Below are 24227 nucleotides of genomic sequence, written 5' to 3' on the forward strand. Positions count from 1 at the left end.
GTGTCAGAACCCCTTGTATATTCTTTGGAGATAATTCCATATAAGAACATAGGGATGGCAAACAGGTTTTTTATTCGGTACTAAATCCAATCAGTTGGTAGTGGCTTCCTAGAACACTTGATTGAGAATAATTCTGCAGAGTTGTGGCCTAGCAAAAAGGAGTTCCATGGCTGATCAGTTATGTCTCCCATAGGCAATGGAGGGAGAGTGAATTGTGATGCATATACAGATCTTCCTCAACTTACGATGAGGTTAAGTCCCAATAAACTCATTGTAAGTTGAAAATTTTATAAGTTAAAAATGCAACTAACATATCTAACCTACTGAACATCACCAGTTGGCCCAGCCTACCTTAAACATGCTCAGAACACTTACATAAGCCTAAATCTGGGCAAAATCATCTAACACGAAGCCTATTTTACAATAAAGCATTGAATATCTCAAGCAATTTTATTGAATAATGAAATGGAAGTGAAAAACAGAATGGTTGTATGGGTGGAGAATGGTGGTTGGCATATCAGTTGTTTACCCTCCTGATCATGGTCTGATGGGGAGCTACAGCTCGCTGCTGCCCAGACATCATGAGAGAATATCATACTGCATATCACCAGCCTGGGAAAAGATCAAAATTAAAAATTTTAAGCACACTTTCTGCTGAGTGTACCTTGTTTTCACATCATCATAAAGTTGAAACATTGAAGTTGAACCATTATAAATTGAACCAGCAAATTGACGACCATTGGTACTGAGCTTTGCCAACTCAATATTTAAACTGTACAGAATTCTTATTACAGTGTTTGCATTTAGTCATTCTTAACAAATCATTCTGGCATCAACCTAAAGTCAAAAGTTGAAGAACTATTCCATTGTTATTATAGTAACCCTAGTTCCTCAAGTTCGAGATGCCATACATTTTTAGATACACTGATAATATAATAACAGGTTTTAAGGGGGAAAAGACTACTATAAATATAACACTTATTTGTACATTCTTTTTCAGTACCTTACTCAATGTTTGAGAAAAACTTCTTTACTTTTTTCTTAAAGTGTTTTTTTGTTTTGTTTTGTTTTTTAGTTTTTTTAGAAAGAGACAGAGCAGAGCAGGGGAGAGGGATGGAGAGGGAGAGAGAGAGAGAGCCAGAGAGAGTCTTTTTTTTAATTTTTATTTTACATTTATTCATTTTTTTGAGAGACAGAGTGCGAGCGGGGGAAGGGCAGAGAGAGAGAGACACACAGAAGCTGAAGCAGGCTCCAGGCTCTGAGCTTACCAGCACAGAGCCTGACACAGGGCTCGAACCCATGAACCATGAGACCATGACCTGAGCCAAAGTTGGATGCTTAACTGACTGAGCCACCTACGCACTCTGAGAGAGAGTCTTAAGCAGACTCTGTGCTTATTGTAGAGCCTGATGCAGGGCTCAATCCCACAACCCAGGGATCATGACCTGAGCTGAAATTAAGAGTTGGAAGCTTAACCAGCTGAGCCATCCAGATACCCCTGAAAGTTTTACTTTTAAGTAATCTCCACACCCAACATGGGGCTTGAACTCACAACCCTGAGACCAGAGTCACATGCTTTACCAACTGTGCCAGGCACCCCAAGAACAAACCTCTTTCAGATTCAGCCTGTGGATTCTTCTGAATCCTTTGTGACCATTGACAGTTATGCATAGATAACATCATGAGGATCCTCTGCTTTTTATCACCTGGCCTAGTGATCTTGACTTTCTTAGCAAATGTAGGCTTAGGCAGTCTAATTGTTAGCTATATTGTAGAATACCAGGGTTTCATTTGTATTCCCTATTTGGTTAAATTCATAATTTTGTTCTACTGTTAATTAAATTAACCCTTTCTACAAGGTAAACAGCTTCTTGTGAAAGTTATAAAGAAGGTTCTAAAAAATATTTGGTGCCTGAGAATCATTTTGTGATGAATGAGTTAATCATACCAACTTAACTTTAAAAATTCTGCTATTTCTCCTGAGATGTCTGTCAGTTTTTATTGTATGTAATTACTATGCCCATTGTGTAGACCGGCAATCCTCTTCTAGGGTCCTCTGGAGTGCTTGGCTGTTGTTTTGCTAGAAAACATGAAAGTGTAGTCATGCCTTCAGCAATAAATATTTGCTTCACTTATTGTAAATATGCCGTGCTAAGTCCTCCCATGGGCAGACAGTAACAGCTCTGTCTCAACTTACTCTCCTGCCAGCAGGTGGCAAATTTCTTTTAACATAAGTTCTAAGTGGCCTCCCAATTTTAGAAATGTTAAGATGTGAACAAATACGAGTCTGAGACTAGAGGGAATAAAGCAACTGCCTAAATGAGGTAAACTCTGAGTATTCAGGTCAAAATTAGAGTGCCCAGAGTAGGCAAATAAAGTAAGCAGCCTCTACTCCCACTTTGGTCCCCTAATAGAATAGTGGCTTACAGGGGTTAGTTGTATCTGGGTGGGCCGCATATATCACTCACAATATAAAATAGAAAGTATTGCAAGAAAGTAACAGAAGGTAGAAAGTATTAGGTTGTGTAAGAGAAGGATGGAGCAAATGCTGTGGGAATCCAGAGGAATAGACTACTTCTGCTTGTATAAATCAGGGCAGAGGAGCGGGTGGCATTCAAGTGGACATTGAAGAAATAGGTGCTGAATGAGGCCCTGTGGAGAGAAGAGGCAGACCATGGTGACCATGAAAAAGTACCTCTCAGATCTCCAACTGTGCAGAGCATAATTGACTGAGGGCCCCAGTTGCCTGCTCTGAAATCCATCACTGCAGTTGTCCTGCTTCCAAGCTTCCCACAGGCTGCTCCTAGCTGATGACTGAGTATGACAGCAATACTGTAGCGGGCAGGCTTGTTCTTGGGAGACACTGCAGATGGGAGACTCCTCCGGTGGGTAACTTTGTCTCAAGGACTCCCTGGCTGCCTTGCCGAACTTTTTTTTTTTTTTTTTTTCCAGATAGGCTCTATGCCCAACATGGGGCTTGAACTTATGATCTCTAGATCGAGAGTCGCATGCTTTATCAACTTAGCCAGCCAGACGCCCCCGCCTTGCCAAACCTTTAAAGAATATTTTAGGACTGGGGTGCCTGGGTGGCTCAGTTGGTTAAGTGTCCAACTTAGGGTCAGGTCATGATCTCACAGTTTGTGAGTTCGAGTCCTGCATCGAGCTCTCTGCTCTTAGCACAGAGCCTGCTTCAGATCCTCTGTCCTCCCCCCTCCCTTTCTCTGCCCTTTCCCCCCACTCTCTCTCTCTCAAAAATAAATAAACATTAAAAAAAAAAAGAATTTCTTAAAACTGCAAAATAGTCTAAGATACTTCCATCTTAACTTTCCTCCTTTACCCCTCTCCTTCACAAGGTCAGACCTGTCCCCAGTCTGACATTTCTCCTGGCTCCCTCCCCATTTTCCCTCACAGGTGTTTTTCCTAATAAATCTCTTGCATATCTAATCCTGTCTTCGTGTCTGCTTCTTGGAGGACTTGGACCCAGTCCTTCTGGAGGTGCCAGGTAGGTGTCCTCAATGCATTTCAGATCTACTCTTTCATTTGCTTTATTTCCCACCTCTTTCCCAGTTACCACTATGCTTTAGAAGTTGGCACTATCAGATATTCTCCGAGATAAGAGACATTTTAGGCAGTAAAAATCAGGAAAATCCTGAGGAGAAGAGGAAGAAGACCTAGAAGATTATTAGAAAGACATCCTAATTATTTTCTTATTCTAATTATTTCTTTAAACATTTATTTTTTTAAACAGAAAGGTGTGTTTTATCGGTCAGGACTCTTTTGGTTACAAAGGACAGAAACCCAATGCAAATTAGATTAAGCAAAAGGGTTAACTAGAATGATGGTGATGACATTGAGCTACATCTCAGGAACAAGCAGAATCAGGGACCTGAATGGTACTGGGATGCTACTCTGCCTTTCATTTCTGAAGCCAGTGAGATGGCATTTAATGGCTCTTGGACTTTACATCCCACAGCCCAGAGACCCAGAGAGAGACTGACTTCTTCTTTAGCTCCAGTTCTAATTCCTTGGGAAAAGCTCAATGTGACCCAGCTTGGGTCAGATGCCTACCTTCAAATGATTAACTATGTTCACGGGGACTGGGTCAGGGAAAGGGCCATGATTAGTGCTATACCAACATGGTGGGGTTGCATGCTGGATGTTCTTAGAAGAAGGGAGGAGAGTTGCCATTATGATCATGTATAGAGAGTTGGTCATCTGTTAGGTCTTCAGGGTCAAACCAGGATTTGAAATCCCCACTTCCTCTTTCAGGACCTCTCTTCTCTACCTTCTTTCTTTTTAAAAAAATTTTTTATTAAAAAATTTTTTTTCTAATCTTTATTTATTTTTGAGAGAGAGAGAGACAGAGCACAAGCAGGCAAGGGAGACACAGAATCCTAAGCAGGCTCCTGGCTCTGAGCTGTCAGCACAGAGCCCGATGTGGGGCTTGAACTCATGAGCTGTGAGATCATGACCTGAGCCAAAGTCGGACACTTAACCAACAGAGCCACCCAGGGGTCTCTACCTTCTTTCTGACCAAAACGCCCTATAAAGAAAACATCGATTTACTAGCACTTAAAGTAGTGAGAGGCTTCAAAATGCATTCTGCTTTCAAATGAGTTATGGATTATTTTTATTTTGCACCTTATTAATTTCCTATGGAATGTACTCATTTCTAGCAGGCAACTGACAAAACTGCTTTTGGGAATTTGGGAGCTCTGGGAGGAGAAAGATCTAGTACTCCTCTCTCCCCCTTCATTGCAGCTCTTTTGTGGCTGACAATGTCAGAATGTTAATGCTGTCTACAAATCCTGACTGTTGGCTCCTGAAGTCACAGCCTTTGGCACCCTTTGTGCTTTTTAGTGCTTTGGACATAGGGAAGGTAAGATTTCGGAAATGCGCTCTATTACCTTGATGGCCCAGCTCAAAACTGGGCTCCTTATCCAGCCCCCTGGCACAGCCATGATGATTGCTGCCTGGTGAGGCTGCCTTTGAAAGTTGGCATTTTGTTGGGATGAATTCAAGCCCCAATGGCAGACTTGGGTTGCAGTGGAAAGTAGATTCCAAAGCCGCCCCTGGAATGTGAACTTTTCCTGGAAACTTTCCATGCTGCCTCTTAGAGAACAGCAGGCATCAACGTATTCACACCAGGAGTCAATTAAAGAAACCCAAATTATTGCCATTCCAATAAACAATGATCTCTCTTCCTTTTCAAATAAACTTATTAGGATGGCCTAAAAGCCAGGTCTAATTACAGGATCATATAGCATAAATCTGATTAGAAGCTTTTCGTCTACTTTAATTAATTTTCTCCTGCAATCAGAGCTATTTTTAGCATATTTAAATATGTATTTAAACAACTTTCATGTATACTTTTTCTAAAACCTACTGGGGTTCTCTTTCATTCATTCTTCCTCCTTTTGATGAGACATAAATGTTCTTAGGACACAGTATTCTGAGAGGCAAAGTTTGGAGACTACCATGCCTTTACTGCCTGTAATATAAATACATGTATCCCGGATACACATAGATCATGTATCATAGGTTGGGGGGTCATTTAAGATAGTGCTGAGTAACTGGTAAATATTTGATTTACTGGAGAGAAAAGGGGAGGAAGCAAAATGGTGAGAATATTAGCAGTAGAAAATAATTTCACCTTTCAAACTTGTGTCTCAAATAGGACCTTCCAAAGGCAACCATTCTTAGAAATTATCCTTCTCTTGCTCCTCCACTCCCCCAGTCCCCCACCACACCAAACACAATTTCCTCTTCCCAAGGTAAATCTCTATCTATCCAAAAGTTGCAAGATCTGCAATCTAAATGATTTAAATACTGAACTTATAGGTAGTAGAATGTACGTCATTAACCTTTACTTAGCACAGTGCCTGGTACATAATAGGAAGGAGGGAGGGAGATGGAGAGGGAGGAGGGATGGAAGAAGAGAAGATTCTCATACTCTATCATTAGGATTCAACAATCTCTTTGCAAGTTCATCCTTATGGTTAATAAGTCTGACTGGTGCAATTTGGTGAAATGGTATTTGACCAAATGCAGAGCACTGGCTAATGTCATCTGTCAGGTACCCTTAGTATGTGTGCATGAGGAGTGGGTAATTGTGGGAGAACTCTTTTTCCTTTGTAGTGGGATTTCTTAAGGGTCTGAGTTAAGATTCTATGTCATCTTCATGTTGATGAAAATTACTGCTGTCATTTTAGGTTTTTCTCAGTTCATTCTGTCCTTGTCAATTCTGATGATGAAAAAAGCTCCCCTGAGATTTTTTTAAAACAAATTTCCATAGAACTCAAGCAATTCCTTTCTTTTTTTTTTCCCCCTTTTTTTTGGGGGGGAGGCTAGAAAATGTTAGTCTGAAACATTTAAGTTTGACTACAATTTGCTAATTGTAGAAATTACTCTTTTCTTTTTATTACTTTTAATAAGTTCTAAAAACAATGTCTTTGAAACCAGTGATCATCATGTTTTTCTCCTTTTTCAAATTGGCCAAGAACAGCAGAAATAAAGGGGGAAGTTCTATGAAATCATTCCTAAGAAGTAATTAAAAAATCACAACCACCAAACATGAAATAAAATTTATTTTCTTGTTGATATATTTGAATAATTCACATTGAAATTAACACACACAGGAAAGGAAGAATTCCCTAAAGATTATTGCTTTAATATGTATGCACAAAGAGATTTGGGCCTTTTGGTAAAGGATGGGGACTTTGATCAAATGTAGTCAAATGATCTGTTTGCACTGTTCAAGGGGAGGTGATAGGGTCCACTTATCAGGGTCCTCTATACCAGCCATCAGGAGACCTCAACTGTCTGCCTTAGAGAAAGAACCCAATTTGGCCAAACAGTAAATAAAAAAGAGGACTCACCACTGTCTGGGCCACTGCTGGCTGGGCTGAAGTTTGATAAAGTCTAATAATATCTCATGTTTACAAAGCAACATTTTCCTGAGGGCAAAGTGCTTTACCAACATTATCTCATTAACCTGTCCTTTGACCCTAAAAGCAACCTTATTTTAGTGGTATGGGTGTGAATGGAAGACAGAAAGAATGAAAGAATTAAATGAATTCCATTAAATTAATGGAATTCAGGTCCCTACATTTCCAGGCCAGTTTGCTCTCCTGTGGTCCATTATGACTCTTAGACGAGCCATCTGAACCCATTCCAAGTAATGGGAGCCTCTTGATTTGGCATGACCTAATTTATTAGATTGTTTTTAACATTTATTCATTTTTGAGAGCGAGAGAGACAGAGCATGAGTGGGGGAGGGGCAGAGAGAGTGGGAGACACAGAATCTGAAGCAGGCTCCAGGCTCTGAGCTGTTAGCACAGAGCCTAATGTGGGGCTTGAACCCACAAATGGGGAAATCATGACCTGAGCTGAAGTCAGACGCTTAACCGACTGAGCCACCCAGACACCCCATGGCATGGCGTAAACAGGGAACTTGCCTTTCTCTGTTTTCCATGTGTCCAAAAAATTGGTGAAAATTCCTAAACATTCTACCTGTATCTTCTAATTTAGGAATTCTCAAATCTTGGTTCAATGAGTTTGGGGAGGTAGGAGGAAATTGCCTGAAGTCTTGGGCATATATGAATGCACTTGCATTTTTCTGGGGACTCAGCCCATAGTTTCCATCAGATTTTCAAAAGGATCTGTGATTCCTTGAACTCTGGGTTCTTAGTTTTGTTCTCTAGCTATAGCAAGGTATTGTAGCCAGTCTAGAGAAAGACTAGTATTTTGGAGTTCCAACTATGCATTCAGCTCTAATCTAGTTATGGGGTCATGGGGCAATGGGAATAGATTTTGGCTGATAACATACAAATCATATCTCTAAGGGTGCTAATACATTATTTGGCTCCAAATAATTTTCCAGATGTGACCCATTCATTTATTCTTGTATTTATTTATCCAACAGACTTATTCACTGAGTATACTATTTTCCTAGGGTTGGTGTAACAAATTACCACACACAAGGTGGCTTAAAACAACAGAAATTTATTCTCTCTCAGTTCTGGAGGCTAGAAGTTTAAAAAAAGGTACCAATAATACCATGCTTTTTCTGAAGTTTCTAGAGGAAGACACTTCCTTGCCTCCTCTAGCTTCTGGTGGTTGCCAGCAATCCGTGGATTTCCTTGCTTTGTAGACACACCAGGCCAATTTCTGCCTCTGTCATCACATGGCATTCTCCTGGAGTGTCTTTCTATCTCTTCTTGTAAGGACAACAATCATATTGGATTAAAAGCCCACCCTATTCTCATATGACCTCATTTTAACTTAATTAACTACATCTGCAATAACCCTATTTCCAAATAAGTTTGCATTCTGAGGTTCTGGGAAGGACATGAACTTTGGGTGGATACTATCAACACAATACACTGAACATCTCCAGGTACTAGATATTGTGCTGGGGACTAGAAGGTAAATATAAGAAAAATCACTGCCTAGGTGTAATAATACTTAATGCTCTTTTTTTATTTTATTTTATTTTTATTTATTTATTTAGTCCAGTAATCTTCCTTCTTTTTTTTTTTTAATTTTTTTTTTTGTTGTTGTTGTTTATTTTTGACAGAGAGAGAGACAGAGCATGACTGGGGGAGGGGCAGAGAGAGAGGGAGACACAGAATCTGAAGCAGGCTCCAGGTGCTGAGCTGTCAGCACAGAGCCCCACACGGGGCTTGACTGACCGTGAGATCGTGACTTCAGCCGAAGTCAGACGCTCAACTGACTGAGCCGACTCAGTCAGCCTTGGTGGTTCCCCCAGTAGTGTTCTTTCTTGTTGGGATTCCTTTAGTTGTCCCAGGGTGGTGTAGGAATGTCCCAGGGTGATTATGGAGGTATCTAGGCCTTCACTTTGATTTTCTTCTGAGCCCACATTCCTGTCTATTTTTGCAGGGAGCAAGAGAGCTGGAGTTCATCCACTACAGAGCTTGATTAACTTTCTGTGGTCAAAATAGCTACAAATTCTCTCTTTCCTCAAAAAATGAATTTGTGACATGAGTATGTAGGGCAACTGTGAACAGATCAACATTACCAGAGTACTCTCTGCAGAGCAGGAATGTTGGGAGATGAGCTGAAGAGGTAGGCAGAAATCATGGAAGGACTTGCATGCTTTGCTTATGGTCTTAAGTGAGGAAGAGACAGTCATAGTTACATGTACCATGATTTCTTCTGGCACAGGGTGGAGATGAATTGGAGGAGGGACCAAAATGCAGGTAGAGAGACCAGTTAGGGGGCTATTACCATGATCTAAGCAAGAAATGGTAGTCATGGGGAAGAACTAGAATCCAAGTTAATTGGCCGACTGGAGGGGTTAAGGGAGAGGACAGAGCCAAGGATAAATTGCAGTTGCTGGCTGAGGAAAATATATAGCACCAGCTGTTGGATCTCAAACCACTGACCTTGTCTTAGGGGTCCACGATGCTTCTTAAATGCCCAGAGCCTGTTGGGCTGTAGGGGAAGCCTGACAACTCCAGGGGAGCATGATTTCGCTTGTAATCACCCTCTGTTCTCTGAGGCAAGTCCCATAGAGGGAGCTACAATAACTGGCTCTCTGATAGAGAGATGCCTGCTTTGCTTATTCTAACAGCAGTGTTGGTGGGTGGACTTTTAAACATTCCAGGATGCCTTGGTTGGGAAAAGGGACATCTCAAGCTGGGAGGTGACAGCCTAGGTTGGCTGTGAGACATTCTTGTGTCCCTTGACCATTTTAGCACTATGCACTCAACAAGTGAGCTGAAGTTATTTCCCCAAACCAGAATAACAGTGGTGACTTTTTCATGCTTGGAGGGAGCAATTAACTCATCTTTTCCAAACAACTCTCAAACTTCTTAGAGAATCTGTCGTTATTTCTCAAATTTCTCATCTTCAGGGAGAGTTTAGAGACTGGACACAGGGTGAACACTTGAGGAGTACATTAAATGGGTCATCTGGACTTGGATATTGTAACTCTTGAGTCACTTTGCCCCGGTGGGGGGCTCTTATTGGGCTCCCCTGCAACCCCTTTTATGTAAGAACACAATGAGGTGAGCTAAATCAAACCCACTTTGGCTCCTCAAGTGTATAAGCTTCCCCACTGGTGACCATGATCCTCCTGTGATACCCTCTCGTGTGGGATGAAGTCATTGAACATAGATCATGGAAAAGCAGGGTCTAATTCCCTGCTAATAAGTAACACATGACTTGGAATAAATGTATTTCACAATCCCAAGAGAAGTTAATCACAGTTTTAGTGATATTTCAAAGAAACAGTTGATTCTATGGATACCCACAATTCAGCACTCAGGGTTGGGGGGAAAAAAAGCAGAAAGCAGAAAGAGAAAAATGCATACAGTGTAGAAATAAAGGGATCTTTGGCAAGTTACTTAACTTCCCTATAGCTCAGCTTTAGGGAAATGGGAATAATAGTATCTATCTCAGAGAGTTTGGAGAGAATCAGATAAGAAGTGCACAGTGCTTAGTACACTCTACATATGTGCCTAGTGCATCAAAACCCTCAATGTTACCATTTATTATAACTCTGGGATACAGGAAATGAGAATAACAATAGAAAGTCAACTAATATTTGTAGAAGGAATGACTGAATCAAGGTGTCAGGGGCTCAGAAGCAGTGCTGTGTTCAGAATTTTCTCTTGCTATCTTGCTCTCTCTCTTTCTTTGCTGGGTTTTCCCTTTGATCTTTTTCTTTTTTCTTTCTCCTTTTTTTTAAAATGCATTCCATCTTTGTGTTTCCTTGTTCTTGGTTCAGAGTGACAGGTAAGAAAGATCTCTGGGTTAAAAGAAGTGTCCCCAAGGAGAATGAAGTTAGCTAGCTCCATTCTAATTTTTCTTGAAGTCTGATACTATGCAAAAGGCTAACCCTTTCTTTCATTTTTTATTTTTTATTTTTTTTTAATTTTTATTATTTTTTTCTTTCTTTCTTTCATTTTTTAAATCAAGTGTCCAGGACAGGAGAGTAAGAGACACAATAATTTTACCTCTATACATGCTGTAAGTGCCTTGGAGGTAGAAACTATTGAGTATTTATTTTTTTATTTAAAGAGCAGTTATTTTTGTTTGTTTGTTTGTTTAAGGTAATGTCTGTGCCCAATGTGGGGATTGAACTCAAGACCCTGAGATCAAAAGTTGCATTCTCTACCAACTGAGCCAACGAGGTACCCCAAAACTTGAGTATTTCCATTCATAAGCAGAGCCCAAACCTGGTGTGTTCTGACGAACAGAAAATTGTGTTTTTTTAATTTAAAAATAAGAAAAGGCAGTTGAGACAGCATTCTGATTGGACAGCAAAGACTGCATTTAGATTTTTCTCGGTAGCCACTTGAACTGCTTGGACAGATTTGGGGAATCCTGAGAGACAAACACGGAGCAGTTATAAATATATAATAGTGGTGGTGTGAACTGAAAGGAGACTTAAGTTATCTGAAGTAAACATTTTGTACAACTTGTGGACCAAAAGCCACTTAATGAATAGAGGAATTGTCGGTCACCTTTCTCTCATCAGAGATGAACTAACGGAATTTCCTTGCTGTTCCATTTAACTCTTACAGTGAAATAGATTCCCACCTTAAATAAAGTAAGAATCCACTTTTATAGGGGGAGATCCCCTAAGCAGGACCTGAATGGAGAACTTGAAAGTTTATTTTTTAACCTTCTTTTTTGTCACTCACTTGTACTAACAGTAAAATGAAACTTCCTTGTGACTTGAGAGGATGGTTTGGTTTGAAACATTTGTTCTCATTTTCTGGGGTTCCTTTGACTTTATCAAGCCATTTGGCTTTTCAGGAATGCTACAGGGAGCACTGGCAAATGCATGCTATGCTAGAAGCTGAGAGCACTGCAGGCCAAGTATTACAGCACTGACTGACTCTCCCCTAAAAAAGTGTGCTATTTACAAATTTAATTCCTTGGAAATGCTAAGTGCAAATGGTGATGAAAATGGCAACAAATCATCCTTAGAATGAATTCTGCCAAAAATTACATAGTTTCCTTTTAGGCTGGTATGTGTCTTTGTGCAAGGGTGTCAAGTGGCATCCATTTGACATCTATGTCAAGCCTCATGGAATGAAACCCAGAAGTTACCAATGGGATATGCAGCTATAACTATGGTGTTTCAATGTTAATTGTGAAGGATAGAGAAAGAGAGAGACAAAGAGGGGAGATGTACATGTGAGATACAGTTTTTTAAAAACAAATTAAATGAAAAAAGATCTCACTTTAACATTTAGGTTTTTTTCTCCTTAAGTCTGCCTTCCTTTAGATCATCAAAGACCAGTCTGAACCGTCTCATACACACAAGACCCCTTTTATTTAAAATAGTCTGCATACACACATACACACACACACCACTGCAGCCGCCACCACCACCACCAACCTTTCATTTCTTTTATGAAAGAAATCCATAATTTCTAAGCAACGTAAAGCTCACCTAGGCCCATAAACTAAAGAATGGACTCTATATCCCCATCATATCTAACTCACAGGCCTTAATTAGCAGATTAGCAAACAGTTGTACTGGCAAAACCTTTTGAGTTGCTTATTTACCTGTTTCTGCTATAAAGTCTCCTGTGATTGGACCCTTCCCTCTTTTGGAAATCCAGTTATCTTGCTGGCAAATGTTGCAAGCCTGCAAAAACGCATCATGAGAGAGGCAATGTTTCACTTCTTTCTCTGCAAACGCACTGGATTTGCTGTTGTTGGAACTTGTGAAATTATCTCTTGAGGGTTTTTGTTTGCTTTTTGTTTTTTTAAAAGAACAACAACAAAAAGAGTGTTGCCTTCAAAATTCACAGTTCCTGGAGCCAGTGGTAGAAAGAAGAGAAACTTAACTGTGTTCTCTGGAATTGTTTTCACTCTTTCCCCAAAATCATTTCCTGTTTGTTAAAGAGCACTCCAATGGGAGGTAGACCTAAATTATTCCCCATTCCATAACCTTAAGGGCCATCTAAATTCTCTGTGCCTCAGTTGTTCCTTCTGTAAAGTGTGGATAATAAAAGGGTACTTAGAGTGGGGTGCTTGAACACGCTCTCTTTTGAGCTCATGTTCAATGCTAATGCTCAGGTTGATTCCAGAATTCCATATTAAGAGTCTGTAAAATGAGAATGAGAGTAATTTCCACCTTATAATGTATGGATTAAGTGAGTTGATGTAAGGGCTTAACACAGAACTTGCCCATTGTAAGCACTCATTAAAGGATAGCTATCATCTTATCATTTCATTATGATAATACTGCTATGGTATATATGATAATAATACTGTGAAGATTCTTGTGATTCTTCCAATAGACCTTTAGAAAGAGGGTTTCCATGCTGCTAAGGTTTGTTGTTCTCATGCTCTTGTTCAGTGGGCTCTTGGTTTGTAAGCAGCATAAACCTTCTCACTAAGTCTGTGTCCTGATCCTCAGGCTAGAATGAGCAAGGGCAGAAGCCATAGCAATGGAGGAAATCTCTGGAGGGACTCTTAGTCCAACCTTCCAAATGGTTTCTGGTGATTTCTGGGAAGTACTTCTCAGGCTCATTCTTGATGCCAGGCCCTTGAACCCCAATGTAGAAGCATATGCAAGAACAGGGAGCACCCAGCCTTCTAGAATTCAAACAGCATTTATGAGTCTTCTGCTTCTCACTTAAAAAAAAAAATAAAACCCCCAAATTTTCTGGGGACTAGCACTGAAAATGCCCTCCTTAATTCCATCCAGTCCTGATGTGAAATATTTTCTTCACTTATTCTTTCTTCAATTCTGGGTTAAATTAAAAAGAATAATAGAGAATGGAAGACATTAAGGCCTCAGTAAATATTTATAGCATGGTGATTAGGGGCACAAGCTATAGCCAATTTGCTGGTCTGTGGCTCACCTTTCAGAGCCCAAGTTTCCTTGTATGTAAAATGAGGAATAATGATACCTACCTCCTAGGATTGTTGTGAAGAATAAATGAAATAATTATATATTAATAACAATAGTGCTGATGTGTACTGACCTCTGTTAGATGCCAAGTACTATGGTTAAGACTTTGTGTAGATTAAAACTACCATACTATATCATACTCAGACCTTAGCATAATGTCAATGCTTAATAAATGTTAGCAGTTATAAAGGTAATGATCATTAACACAGTAAGAAGGGCCAATCTTCACTGTTGTTGGCAACATATTTGTACAGTCACGCTCCCTTTCACAAAGCTGGTCCAAATCACTTGTCACTCCCCTCTCCCTCTTAGGTCTCTCTCCCGCTGGCCATACCACATCTTCAAAGCATACTGCTTTGTGGAAAAGATGGCCAGAGTCAGAATCTTTGGGAGACCTGGGTGGAACTTTCAGTGTGGCCTGGCCTGTGATTACTCATGACACTGAACAGGCTGTGTTTAGCCTCACTGATTTCCCATCTTCAGAATGTGATCAAGATACTGCTACTTAAAAAAATAAAAGTAAAATAAAGATACTGCTCCTCATTTGTTGTTAGTACTTTAGGATCATGGAGAGAAAGATAATCTGTAACACAAAAGATGGTGTTTTGGTTCAATCTCCATTTGTGAGGCTGGTGTGGGAAATAAGTGAGGTCAGGAGTGTGTGCTTACCTCTGGCAAAGGTTCAACAAAGGACAACACCTTCCAGAAGTCAGTGTGCTACACCCAAGGCCTAACACAGCACCTGGCACGTCCTAGTTCCTCAAGAAACAATTTGCTGGCACTGAAGAAACTCATGATTTTAGCTCCAGGACTTGTTCCCTACATCTGCTATACCTCAGGGACCAGCTGCCACCCATCTCTCCTTCCAGCTATCCCAGATCTGGAAACTGGAACTAAATCCTACATGCCATTTATTTTTCTTTGGAAATTAAAAAATATAATTGGGGCTACGTTATGCCATACAAACTTTCATTGTTGGTACTATATTTCCTGCTCCCTGTCCTGTCATACCCTCCCCAAGATGATTTTCCCTCTGATTGAATTGGCCTCTGCAAGGCCAAGCTGAAGTTTGGGGAACAAGTTTTCCAAAGGTGAGTAGTATTAGTTACTACTAATTAGTTAGTTGTCTCACCAAGATCATTTGAGCAGCTTGTTTTCATTCATGGACTGTATGGAACTTTATCTTCCCCTGCCTTTGTTTCTGCTTCCTAAATGCCCTTTCTTGCTCCTGAAATGCCCATCTCTCAGAGATCACTTCTGATGGTCCAAGCTGAATCTGATGCCAGAGTCAAGATACATAAAGAGATTTGCAGGTGTGAAGCATTAAAGGAAGTGAAATGCAAAAGAGGTGGACTTGAGCTCCCGAAAAGGACTTTGCAGAGTGAAGCAGACTCCCCAGCTAAAGTACATTTGAATTCCTCACAATAGCTTCCATTTAATTTTGTTAGTTTGAAGTCTTCTGAAAAAGACTTTAGGGGCAATGACCTGGAGAAGCATTCAAGTTTTTGGCTGAGTGTAACTGATCCAAATCAAGAGCCTCTGTCCTATTATTTCAGCCACATAAAATGTTGATTTGGCACTGAAACACCCAGCAACAGCAATTCCAGGATAACAAGACTGCAGCCAACCTGGTTGTGATAAAGACATGGTCTTTGAGAGAAACCAAGATTCCATGCAATAACATCCCTTTGGTATTGAGGAAGATGAATTATCAGATGGCAGAATGCAATTGCTAATGAAGAAGAGCAAGGAATGACACAGTAGCCAGTTCAAGAGACTAGACAACTCCAAAAGTTACATTTTAGCTTCAGTATATAGTAATACAGTAATGATTTTACTTTTTGAATTGGGCTTGTGAAGGTCAATGTAATCCTCATTTTCCTTCACAGAGCACACACTGGCTTGGTTGGCTAGAAAGTAAGACATACTGGCCCACAGGAAAAAAACACAAGAAAACAAAACAAAACAGGGATTTCAAACCAGCTATGGATGATCCACAAAGGGGTGGGCCAGTTCATACTTCCTCCCGGCTGCTTGGAATCACGGGATGCTGGAGGAAGACCTTTGTCTCACAAGTTACCCTCACCAGATGAGGAAAGCAAGACCCACAGAGGTGAAGAAACCAATATAAGAGTGCACAAATTATGGATCACATAATCTGGGTTCTTGGGAAATGCATTCTTGCTGGACACCCTCCTGCCCCTGCAATTAAATGGTCATTCCTACCACTGAACTAGCACTTTTCAGGACAGGTTGTGTGGCATATTATAGAAAGTGCACTGAGTTCAGAATCTGAGCACCCATGAGAATGATTCCTTTCTCCTCAGGTGTCACTTCACCTCACTGAGCCTCTCAGATTCTTCATCTTTAAAATGGGAATTATTATGGGGGTTCCTGGCTGGCTCAGTCAGTGAAGCATGTGACTCTTGATCTTGGGGTTTTGAGTTCGAGCCCTACATTGGGTGTAGAGATTAGTTTAATAAAAAAAAATCTCAGGGGTGCTTAAGTGGCTCAGTGGGTTAAGCGTCTGACTCTTGATTTGGCCCCTCGTCATGATCTCATGGTTTGTGAGATTGAGCCCTGCATTGGGCTCCATGCTGAGCAGAGCCTGTTTGGGATTCTCTCTCTCTCCCTCTCTCTCTGCCCTTTCCTGGCTTGCATGTTCTCTCAAAATAAATAAATAAACTTAAAAAAATAATAAATAAGTAAAAACATCTCTGTCATATAACTACAGTACTTTGAACATCAATTAAAAAATAAAATAAGGTAGGAATGATTATATATTGAAGGGTTCTTATAGTAATTATGAGGATAGTCAAATAATGAATGTGAAAGCAGCTTTTAAAAAGTAGTAAATGCCACCATACGTCAAGTAAATATTATTCCAAACAGCACTTGAACCTCTATAATGACACTTACCAAGTTCTGTCTAGAAATGTAATTAGTTGCTTATTCCTCCTTGGGAAACACCCTACTCGCCATGAATTATGTCACAAGTTATTCCAGGTAGACTGTCTTTCTTACTTTTATCTGTGTCCCTCTAGTCCCCTTCCAGTCCCATCAGAGCACCTTTTATATAGTGACTTCTTGAGCAGTACTTCTTGAACTGGATCACTTATAGTAAACCACCATTGTCTTAGACAAACTTCCTTTTTTCTACCACTTTTGTACTGATTGAGAAAATCACAAGTGACTGAGCTTTTTTTTCCAACCAAAGAGAATAAGAGATACAATGTGTGGTTATCAAAGACTGGACATCTTACTTTATTATTTTTTAATGTTTTATTTATATTTGAGAGAGAAAGAGACAGAGAGCGAGTGGGGAAGGGGCAGAGAGACGGAGACAGAATCTGAAGCAGGCTCCAGGCTCCGAGCTGTGAGCTGTCAGCACAGAGCCTGACATGGGGCTCGAACTCACGAGCAGTGAGATCATGACCTGAGCTGAAGCTGGACACTTAACTGACTGAGCCACCCAGGTGCCCCAAAACACTGGACATTTTAATGGTGCCCTTTTAACTAGTTTATTTTTGTATGAAATGTGAGGAATACAGATTCAGATGTAAAAAATGTCACAAATTGAAAACAGTTGAAGAAGCAAGTTTTATGAAATCAGTTTAATGCCACTAAGGGTGAAATAAGAGAAAAAGAGAATAGGCCTATGAATTAAGTCCACATTGGTGTGCTTGTGGTCTCCTCTAGGATTTCCTGGAGCCCTGTAGACCTTATTCACCACCCACATATACATATATAAAAATATACCATCTATAAATAGCCATTTGCCTTTTCAGTGAAATTGAAGATGGGAGAGTTAGAAGAGAATTTCCCAGTATAATTACAGGGCTCAAACCTACAGCTGCTGTCCTCTTATAGTTCTCCCCAAAGAATTTCTAATATCACTATTTTTTATCAAGAGCACTTAAAAAATTGTTTAATTACAAAATGTTGTCAACAGCACATTTATTTATTGCCATAATTTCCCACATACCCACTTAAAAACATTACATGTTGCGTAGGATTATTGTGTAGAATAATTTTGGTTTATAAACTACAGAAAATTCTCACAAGTGTTTCTGCTCCTTATCTAGGGATTAACACCAAACTGCTGCCAATGTTTTAAACTCTACACATGCCCTTTCACAAGCACTCTCTCTCACATATTTTCTGCTAAGATGTGCCTCTTTAAAAATCCATGAGCTTCTAAAATTCTTAGGTAAGAGTCAACTGTGTAAGGATGCATCCCAATGTGAAAAGAATTAAACCGAACACTTTTATCTTTGCTTACAAAAAAAGCAGGTAGTAATTTATTCATACACAGTCTTTGTTCCCTCACTAAAGACCAACGCTCTTCAATCTTTGGGCGTCCTTCAGGATGAAGCAGCTCTGAAAAGAGTAAGGGGACACATTTATAGGAGCAGTCACACTGCTTTACCCACACAAGGGTCTAAGTGCCTTTAGCAGTTAATTTGTGAGCAAAAAACCCCATTGGGAGCCTTCCACCTACTCTAAAAGCAAACATTCTTAACAGGCGGTATTAGTGTGGTGTTAAAAGAGGCATGCTTTAACCTAAAAGGTGTCATTTTATGAGCAAAAACTGGATAAACCTGAAGAGACTTTAAGTCGCTATTTTTTTCCTTCCTTGAAGCCAAAATCTTCACAGATTCAGATGACCTCACACTCATTGTGATGTTCAAAACCCAGGAGGATCTTAAAAGATGCTCTGCACAGAGTGCAGCGGTGTGGCTCCCTCCTCCCGGTGAGGACTGTCACTGGTTTTCCTTCTGCGTGTTTGTAAAACACGCCAGCCATGTGAGCAAGCCTGTTAATTAAAACAAAAACGGAACTGTTTCTGTTGAGCTTTAGAACTACAGAAGCTTAGAGCTGAAGTGGGGAAGGATAAATAGCAGCATCCAGTCTGCTGCTGGGTCTTGATGGCTGCCCAAGAATGGAGCGACTGTTAGGAAAAGCCAGGAAATAGGCACCTGATTTAAAGAAGAGAGAAGAGTGGAAAAAAAAAAAAAATTAAAGCTAGTGAGGCTCTTGGAATTGGAAGTATTTAGAATGCCTTTATCATTTCCCTGAGGGACTGTTTAATATCAAAGTGCCTGGTTAGGAAGGCTTCTCAGTCTAATCTGATTCCAAAGTTAGCCTCTCAGACCAGAGAAAAGAATAGCTTCAGTGGCTTGAGGCCATCCTGGGGTCAGGCATGGAGTCTATTCCTGCCGGAGCTGCTGAGTCACTGCCACCTCGGGGAATCACTTGACCTCTGTTTTGGTTGACCTAGAAGGTAGAGTGAAGCCTACAGCTGAGAAGCCTCCATACTAAAGGCCCTTGCTATTAACTGGAATCATCTGACCAGCCTCCTGAACCTAAAGGATTTAAGAATTAACAAATTAGGTAAGGTGTATTAGAATACAAAAACATCAATTAAAAAGACGCGCGCGCGCACACACACACACACACACACACACAGACACAAACACGAAGAACTCACTGAATTCTTCCCAAGAAAAACATCACCAGAAAAGCAGACCAAAAATGTTTTCTAGTCCTGTTTCAAATATGTTCTGCACCTCTGAAGGGTCAGATAGCACCTCTCTAAAAGATGCTTATTCTGTACCTTCAGTAAGTTAATAAGTTATCCAAAGCAAGATGTGAAAAGGCTTAGGGTTGTGTGGAAGGGTAGTGTGGTAGTAGGCAGGAAGCAGCAACAACAGAAAAAAAAAATTAAAGGACAGATAAAGCATTCATTACACTATATTTTAAAAGGCAATAAGACTTCACTAATATAGAACATCTACGTGACAGATCCAATGGTGTCCCTCCACACCTTCTTTTCATAACACAAAGTTCTGTTCTTTAGCTTAAATATATATAGAAATTGTAAACTAAACATTCACTTTGTATTAAAAAAATTTATTTTGTGATCTGTACATGTGATAAAGTGGGGCTTCCTTGTAGACTTTTAAAGGAAAAACAAAACAAAAACCCAAAGTAAAAATGTATAAATACAATATATATTTTCTTACAAAAATGGGAGATTTACAAAATATACATACTGCACTTGTCTCTATTTTACAAATTTCACATGCAAGAGATATAACACAAAAGATGCCAAAAACTGTATAGTGGGAGTTTTAAATCTGACAAATGAGACCATTTTGGAAGTTTAAGAAACACAAGGTTGATGTTAACTTTAATATAAAAAGCAGCTCCACTCAAGTGAACATTACATATATAAAGTAACTTGTACTCCTGACAGTACCCTCTCTGATCTGAAAACTGTTTAAAACAGCATTTTAAAACTTGTTTTGAGAAATAGGATAGTGTTGCAAGATTGGAGGGTGGTGTCAAAGGTGGAGTAAAAGTTAGCTCCCATGATTCTCTGCTCAGCTTTAGAGCATTATGCAAAAGAATCAGAGTTCTATTATAGAAAAAAAAAGTACATGATTTAAGATTAATAAATTTAAGTCATGCAACACATTTCAAAGAACTCCAGAATTACTTTGAAGTTTACCTTCTTTTAATGACTTTCCTTAAAAATGGGACCCATGGTTTGAATTGTCTGCTTCATTCATTATCATTTCTGTAGGTCACCTCCCCACCCAGCCACACAAAAACAGGGTCAGCATACACGATGTTTTATAAACGGATTTATGGAACTCAGAAAACAGGACAAAAATGGTTCTTTACTTAAAAAAATTTTTTTTAACTTCTTTATTATGGAGGCTGAGGGTATTATTCTTTTCCTTTTATCTTGAAGGATTCAAATTGGAAGAAAATAGAAAACCTAAATGTAGGTTTATAGGAAGGAAAAAAAAATAAAGGGAGAGATTTCCCTGAACATTTTAACAGAGCCTGTAGACAGGATCATGTGTTCTGAATTACATTTATTTAAAACAAATACAACAAAACCCCTTGCATTTTCCTTTAGCCGAGTCAGAACCTCTGCCTGATTGGGGTATGGGAGCACACTGCCCTTCACTTTTCCTTAAAAAGGAATGTTTATCTCAGCCAAATTAACATCCAAAAGGAAACCTCTGATTTGTGCTACTTTGCCTATAAAAGTTGCTGTCTTCACAGTTATGCCTTTCCACAGGGAGACACTTTTGTTTCCTCTTTTGTCTCTTACAACAAAGACAAGGGGAAAAATGCACTCCTGTTTTGAAAAGCAACAAGTCATTACTTCTTTTCAGAGTATTAAACCAAATAAAACACCCTTCTTTCTTCCTTCTGCCTTCTGCAGGAAATAAAAAAGTAGCAGAAATACCTACTACTTGTCTCCTTTGCCTCATCTCGAAATGTTATCTTCATTTCTTTGCATCCTCACATTAGGATTCGAGGAGGCAAGCCTCTCAAGACTTCCAAATGCTTATTTTACAAGAACTTGAAAGGCGTAGGAGAGGAAAAACAGGCGGGAGGGGCCAGGGGAGGAGAGCCTGTAATGTCTGACCCTGGAAATTAACCCATCTGGGCTCCAGTTTGGCCCCAGTGAAAGGAGATTATGGTTTGACCACCGCTTGACAAGGACACCGCAGGGAGTCCTCCCTTTTCCCAACAAAGCCGCTGCCGCAGACAGAGCTGTACCTTTCACCCGGGCCTCACAGGAGTGAGGACAGGCCACTTGTCTTGCAGCAGGGGAACCGCTCACAGTCCCAGTTCAGCCCTGGAGCCGGGAAGAACTCAGAGCAATCTCTGCTGGGTTCAATCTTGATAGATCCCGGTCGGCCCATACCGTACGTGATTAACATCATCGTTATCATCATCATCATGATCATCATCCTGCAAGTCTTTGCCAGAAGTCTTTTCATTCAAACCGTTTTTCCACCCAGACCTCCTTATCCAAACACACCCCTCGTCCCAAATCTACATATCTCATCTCTCTTCCAGGTCCCTTCTCCTTGGAGGGCAAGGAGGTTACAGACACCCCCACCCCAGCAGTTCTCTCCTTCCCGTGCCTCTCCCCCTCGGAGGAGATGGGGGAAGGGAGGGTGGGGGAGGGGCCGGGGCTCATACCGCAGTCTCCCCCTTGCTGCTGTGGCTGAGTCTGTGATAGAAGCGGCGCCACGACTGCAGAGTCTTGCCGGACCAGATCCAGAAGCCAGTGGTGATGCCCACGATCATGGTCATCAGGTACTTGATCATGAAGACAGTGAAGTCAGGGCTCATGGGCGGGAAATGGCCAGGCGGGCAGGGCACCGCGTAGCTCTTGCAAGTCTGCAGGAGCCAGGTGCGCTCCCAGTGTTCGCGGAAGGCCTGCTCATAGAAGTAGCAGGCCAGGACGATGGTCGCCGGCACAGTGTAAAGCACGCTGAAGACGCCGATGCGCACCATGAGCTTCTCCAGTTTCTCGGTCTTGGTTCCGTCGTGCTTCATGATGGTGCGGATGCGGAAGAGCGACACGAAGCCGGCCAGCAGGAAGGACGTGCCAATGAAGAGGTAGACGAACAGAGGCGCCAACACGAAGCCTCGCAGCGCATCCACGCTGGACAGGCCCACGTAGCAAACCCCACTGAGCAAGTCCCCATCCACCTGGCCCATGGCCAAGATGGTGATGGTCTTGACAGCGGGCACGGCCCACGCCGCCAGGTGGAAATACTGAGAGTTGGCTTCAATGGCCTCATGGCCCCACTTCATGCCAGCTGCCAGGAACCAAGTGAGCGACAGGATGACCCACCAGATGGAACTGGCCATGCCGAAGAAGTACAGCACCATGAAGAGGATAGTGCAACCCTCCTTCTTGGTGCCCTGCGCCACCGTGCGGTAGCCGTCTTCTGAGAAGCGCTCCACGCACACCGCCCGGTCCTCCAGCAGGAAGCCGGCCACGTGCGCCACGGCCACCATGAAGTAGCAGCCCGACAGAAAGATGATGGGCCGCTCGGGATAGCTGAAGCGCCTCATGTCCACTAAATAGGTGAGCACGGTGAAGAGCGTCGAGGCGCAGCACAGCACCGACCACACGCCCACCCAGAGACGGGCAAAGCGCCTCTCCTCTTCCTTAAAGTACATTAGGCCGTTGGCACGGCCCGGCTCGCACGGGGCGCCGCAGTCGCGCTCGCCCAGGAAGCGGTAGCCCAGGTAGGGGGGCACCTTGAGCTGGCGGGGGCACGAGAAGGGGAAGGCAGAACGGCCCCTGCCGTCAGCGGCCCCCGGGGGCAGCGCGGTGAAGGGCAAGTCCGGCATGTAGGGCGCGGTGGGGTAGGCTGTGGGGCCGCCACCTGGGCCCCCGGAGCCGTCAGACGTGTTCTGGCCCACGCAGATCTCGCCGGCGCCGTGCACCGGGAAGTTCTCGCAGCGCAGCCTCTCTGGCCACTGGAAGCCGAACTTGTTCATGAGCGCTTCGCAGCCCTGGCGGGCACGCTCGCACAGAGAACGGCACGGCGGAATGGCCTGATCAAGCACCGTGCACACGGGTGCGTACATAGAGCACAGGAAGAAGCGCAACTCGGGAGAACACTGCACCTTCACCAGCGGGTAGAACTGGTGTACCTCGAGGCCCGCGTCCTCTTGATTCGTGTGGCCTAGCAGGTTGGGCAGGATGGTCTGGTTGTAGGCAATGTCCGTGCATAGAGGGATGGAGATGGGCTGGCAGAAGCCGTGGTCCGGTACCGAGATGCCCTTCTCGCCGTGGTAAGGCTGCGCCCCGGCACCGGCGGGCAGCGCGCCCAGCAGCGCAAGCACTAGAGTGCACAGGCCCAGGGGCGAGCGCGACGCGGCCGCGCCGGGGCCCCGCATCGCCGGCCACGGGTGCAGCGGCGCTCTCAGCCGGAGGAGCGCGACGAGGCAGCCGAGAGAGGCTTGGATCTGGGGAGGTGCGGCCGCGCCCGGCTCATGAGAGTCCTCCCGGCGCCGGGGCCGGGCCGTGGGCGGCGCGGAGCTGAGGGCGCTGCAGCTGGGGTGCCCGCGCCGCGTGGGCGCCTCAGCCGTCTCCGCCCAGCACTCAATCAGTCGCGGGGAGCCCAAACTCGTCTGCCTGGGCCGGGGGCGCCAAGGGGGACGGCCTTCTCCCGCCGCGACGTAACGGTGTGGCTTTTTCTGCGGCGAGGAGCAACAAGCGTCTCCGGTTACCCTTCAAACTTCGCTCAAGTCTCTCGACCCACAGCGCACAGTAACGCACGCGCCACCCACACCAAGTCCGGCCCGGGGCAGCCGAGAGCCCGGCGCCGCCGCCTGCTAGCCGAGGCCGCCTCCTCGGCGGTGCTGCTCCGCCTCCTCGCCTCCAGGCTCTGCTCGCCGCCGCCTCCTCCTCGTCTCCTTTTCTACTCCCCCGCTCCTTCTTCAGCCCCAAAAGCTCGGCCCCCAAGTTTGTGCCAAACGGATGATTCTC

At 42.7% G+C, this 24227-nt stretch overlaps 1 protein-coding gene across 1 annotated transcript; it reads right to left on the reverse strand.

Annotated features, from left to right (window-relative positions):
- Positions 1–460: 460 nt before the first annotated feature.
- FZD7 (frizzled class receptor 7) lies at positions 461–23781 on the reverse strand. The gene is made up of 3 exons (XM_058708918.1): positions 21917–23781; positions 12547–12628; positions 461–612 (listed from the first exon to the last, which is right to left on the reverse strand). Exons 1-3 carry the CDS (start codon positions 23633–23635, stop codon positions 605–607), a joined length of 1809 nt encoding a protein of 602 aa, XP_058564901.1. The 5' UTR covers positions 23636–23781; the 3' UTR covers positions 461–604.
- Between the last annotated feature and the right edge of the window lie 446 nt (positions 23782–24227).

The sequence above is a fragment of the Neofelis nebulosa genome, chromosome 2 (assembly GCF_028018385.1).
Source record: "Neofelis nebulosa isolate mNeoNeb1 chromosome 2, mNeoNeb1.pri, whole genome shotgun sequence".
NCBI lineage: Eukaryota > Metazoa > Chordata > Mammalia > Carnivora > Felidae > Neofelis > Neofelis nebulosa.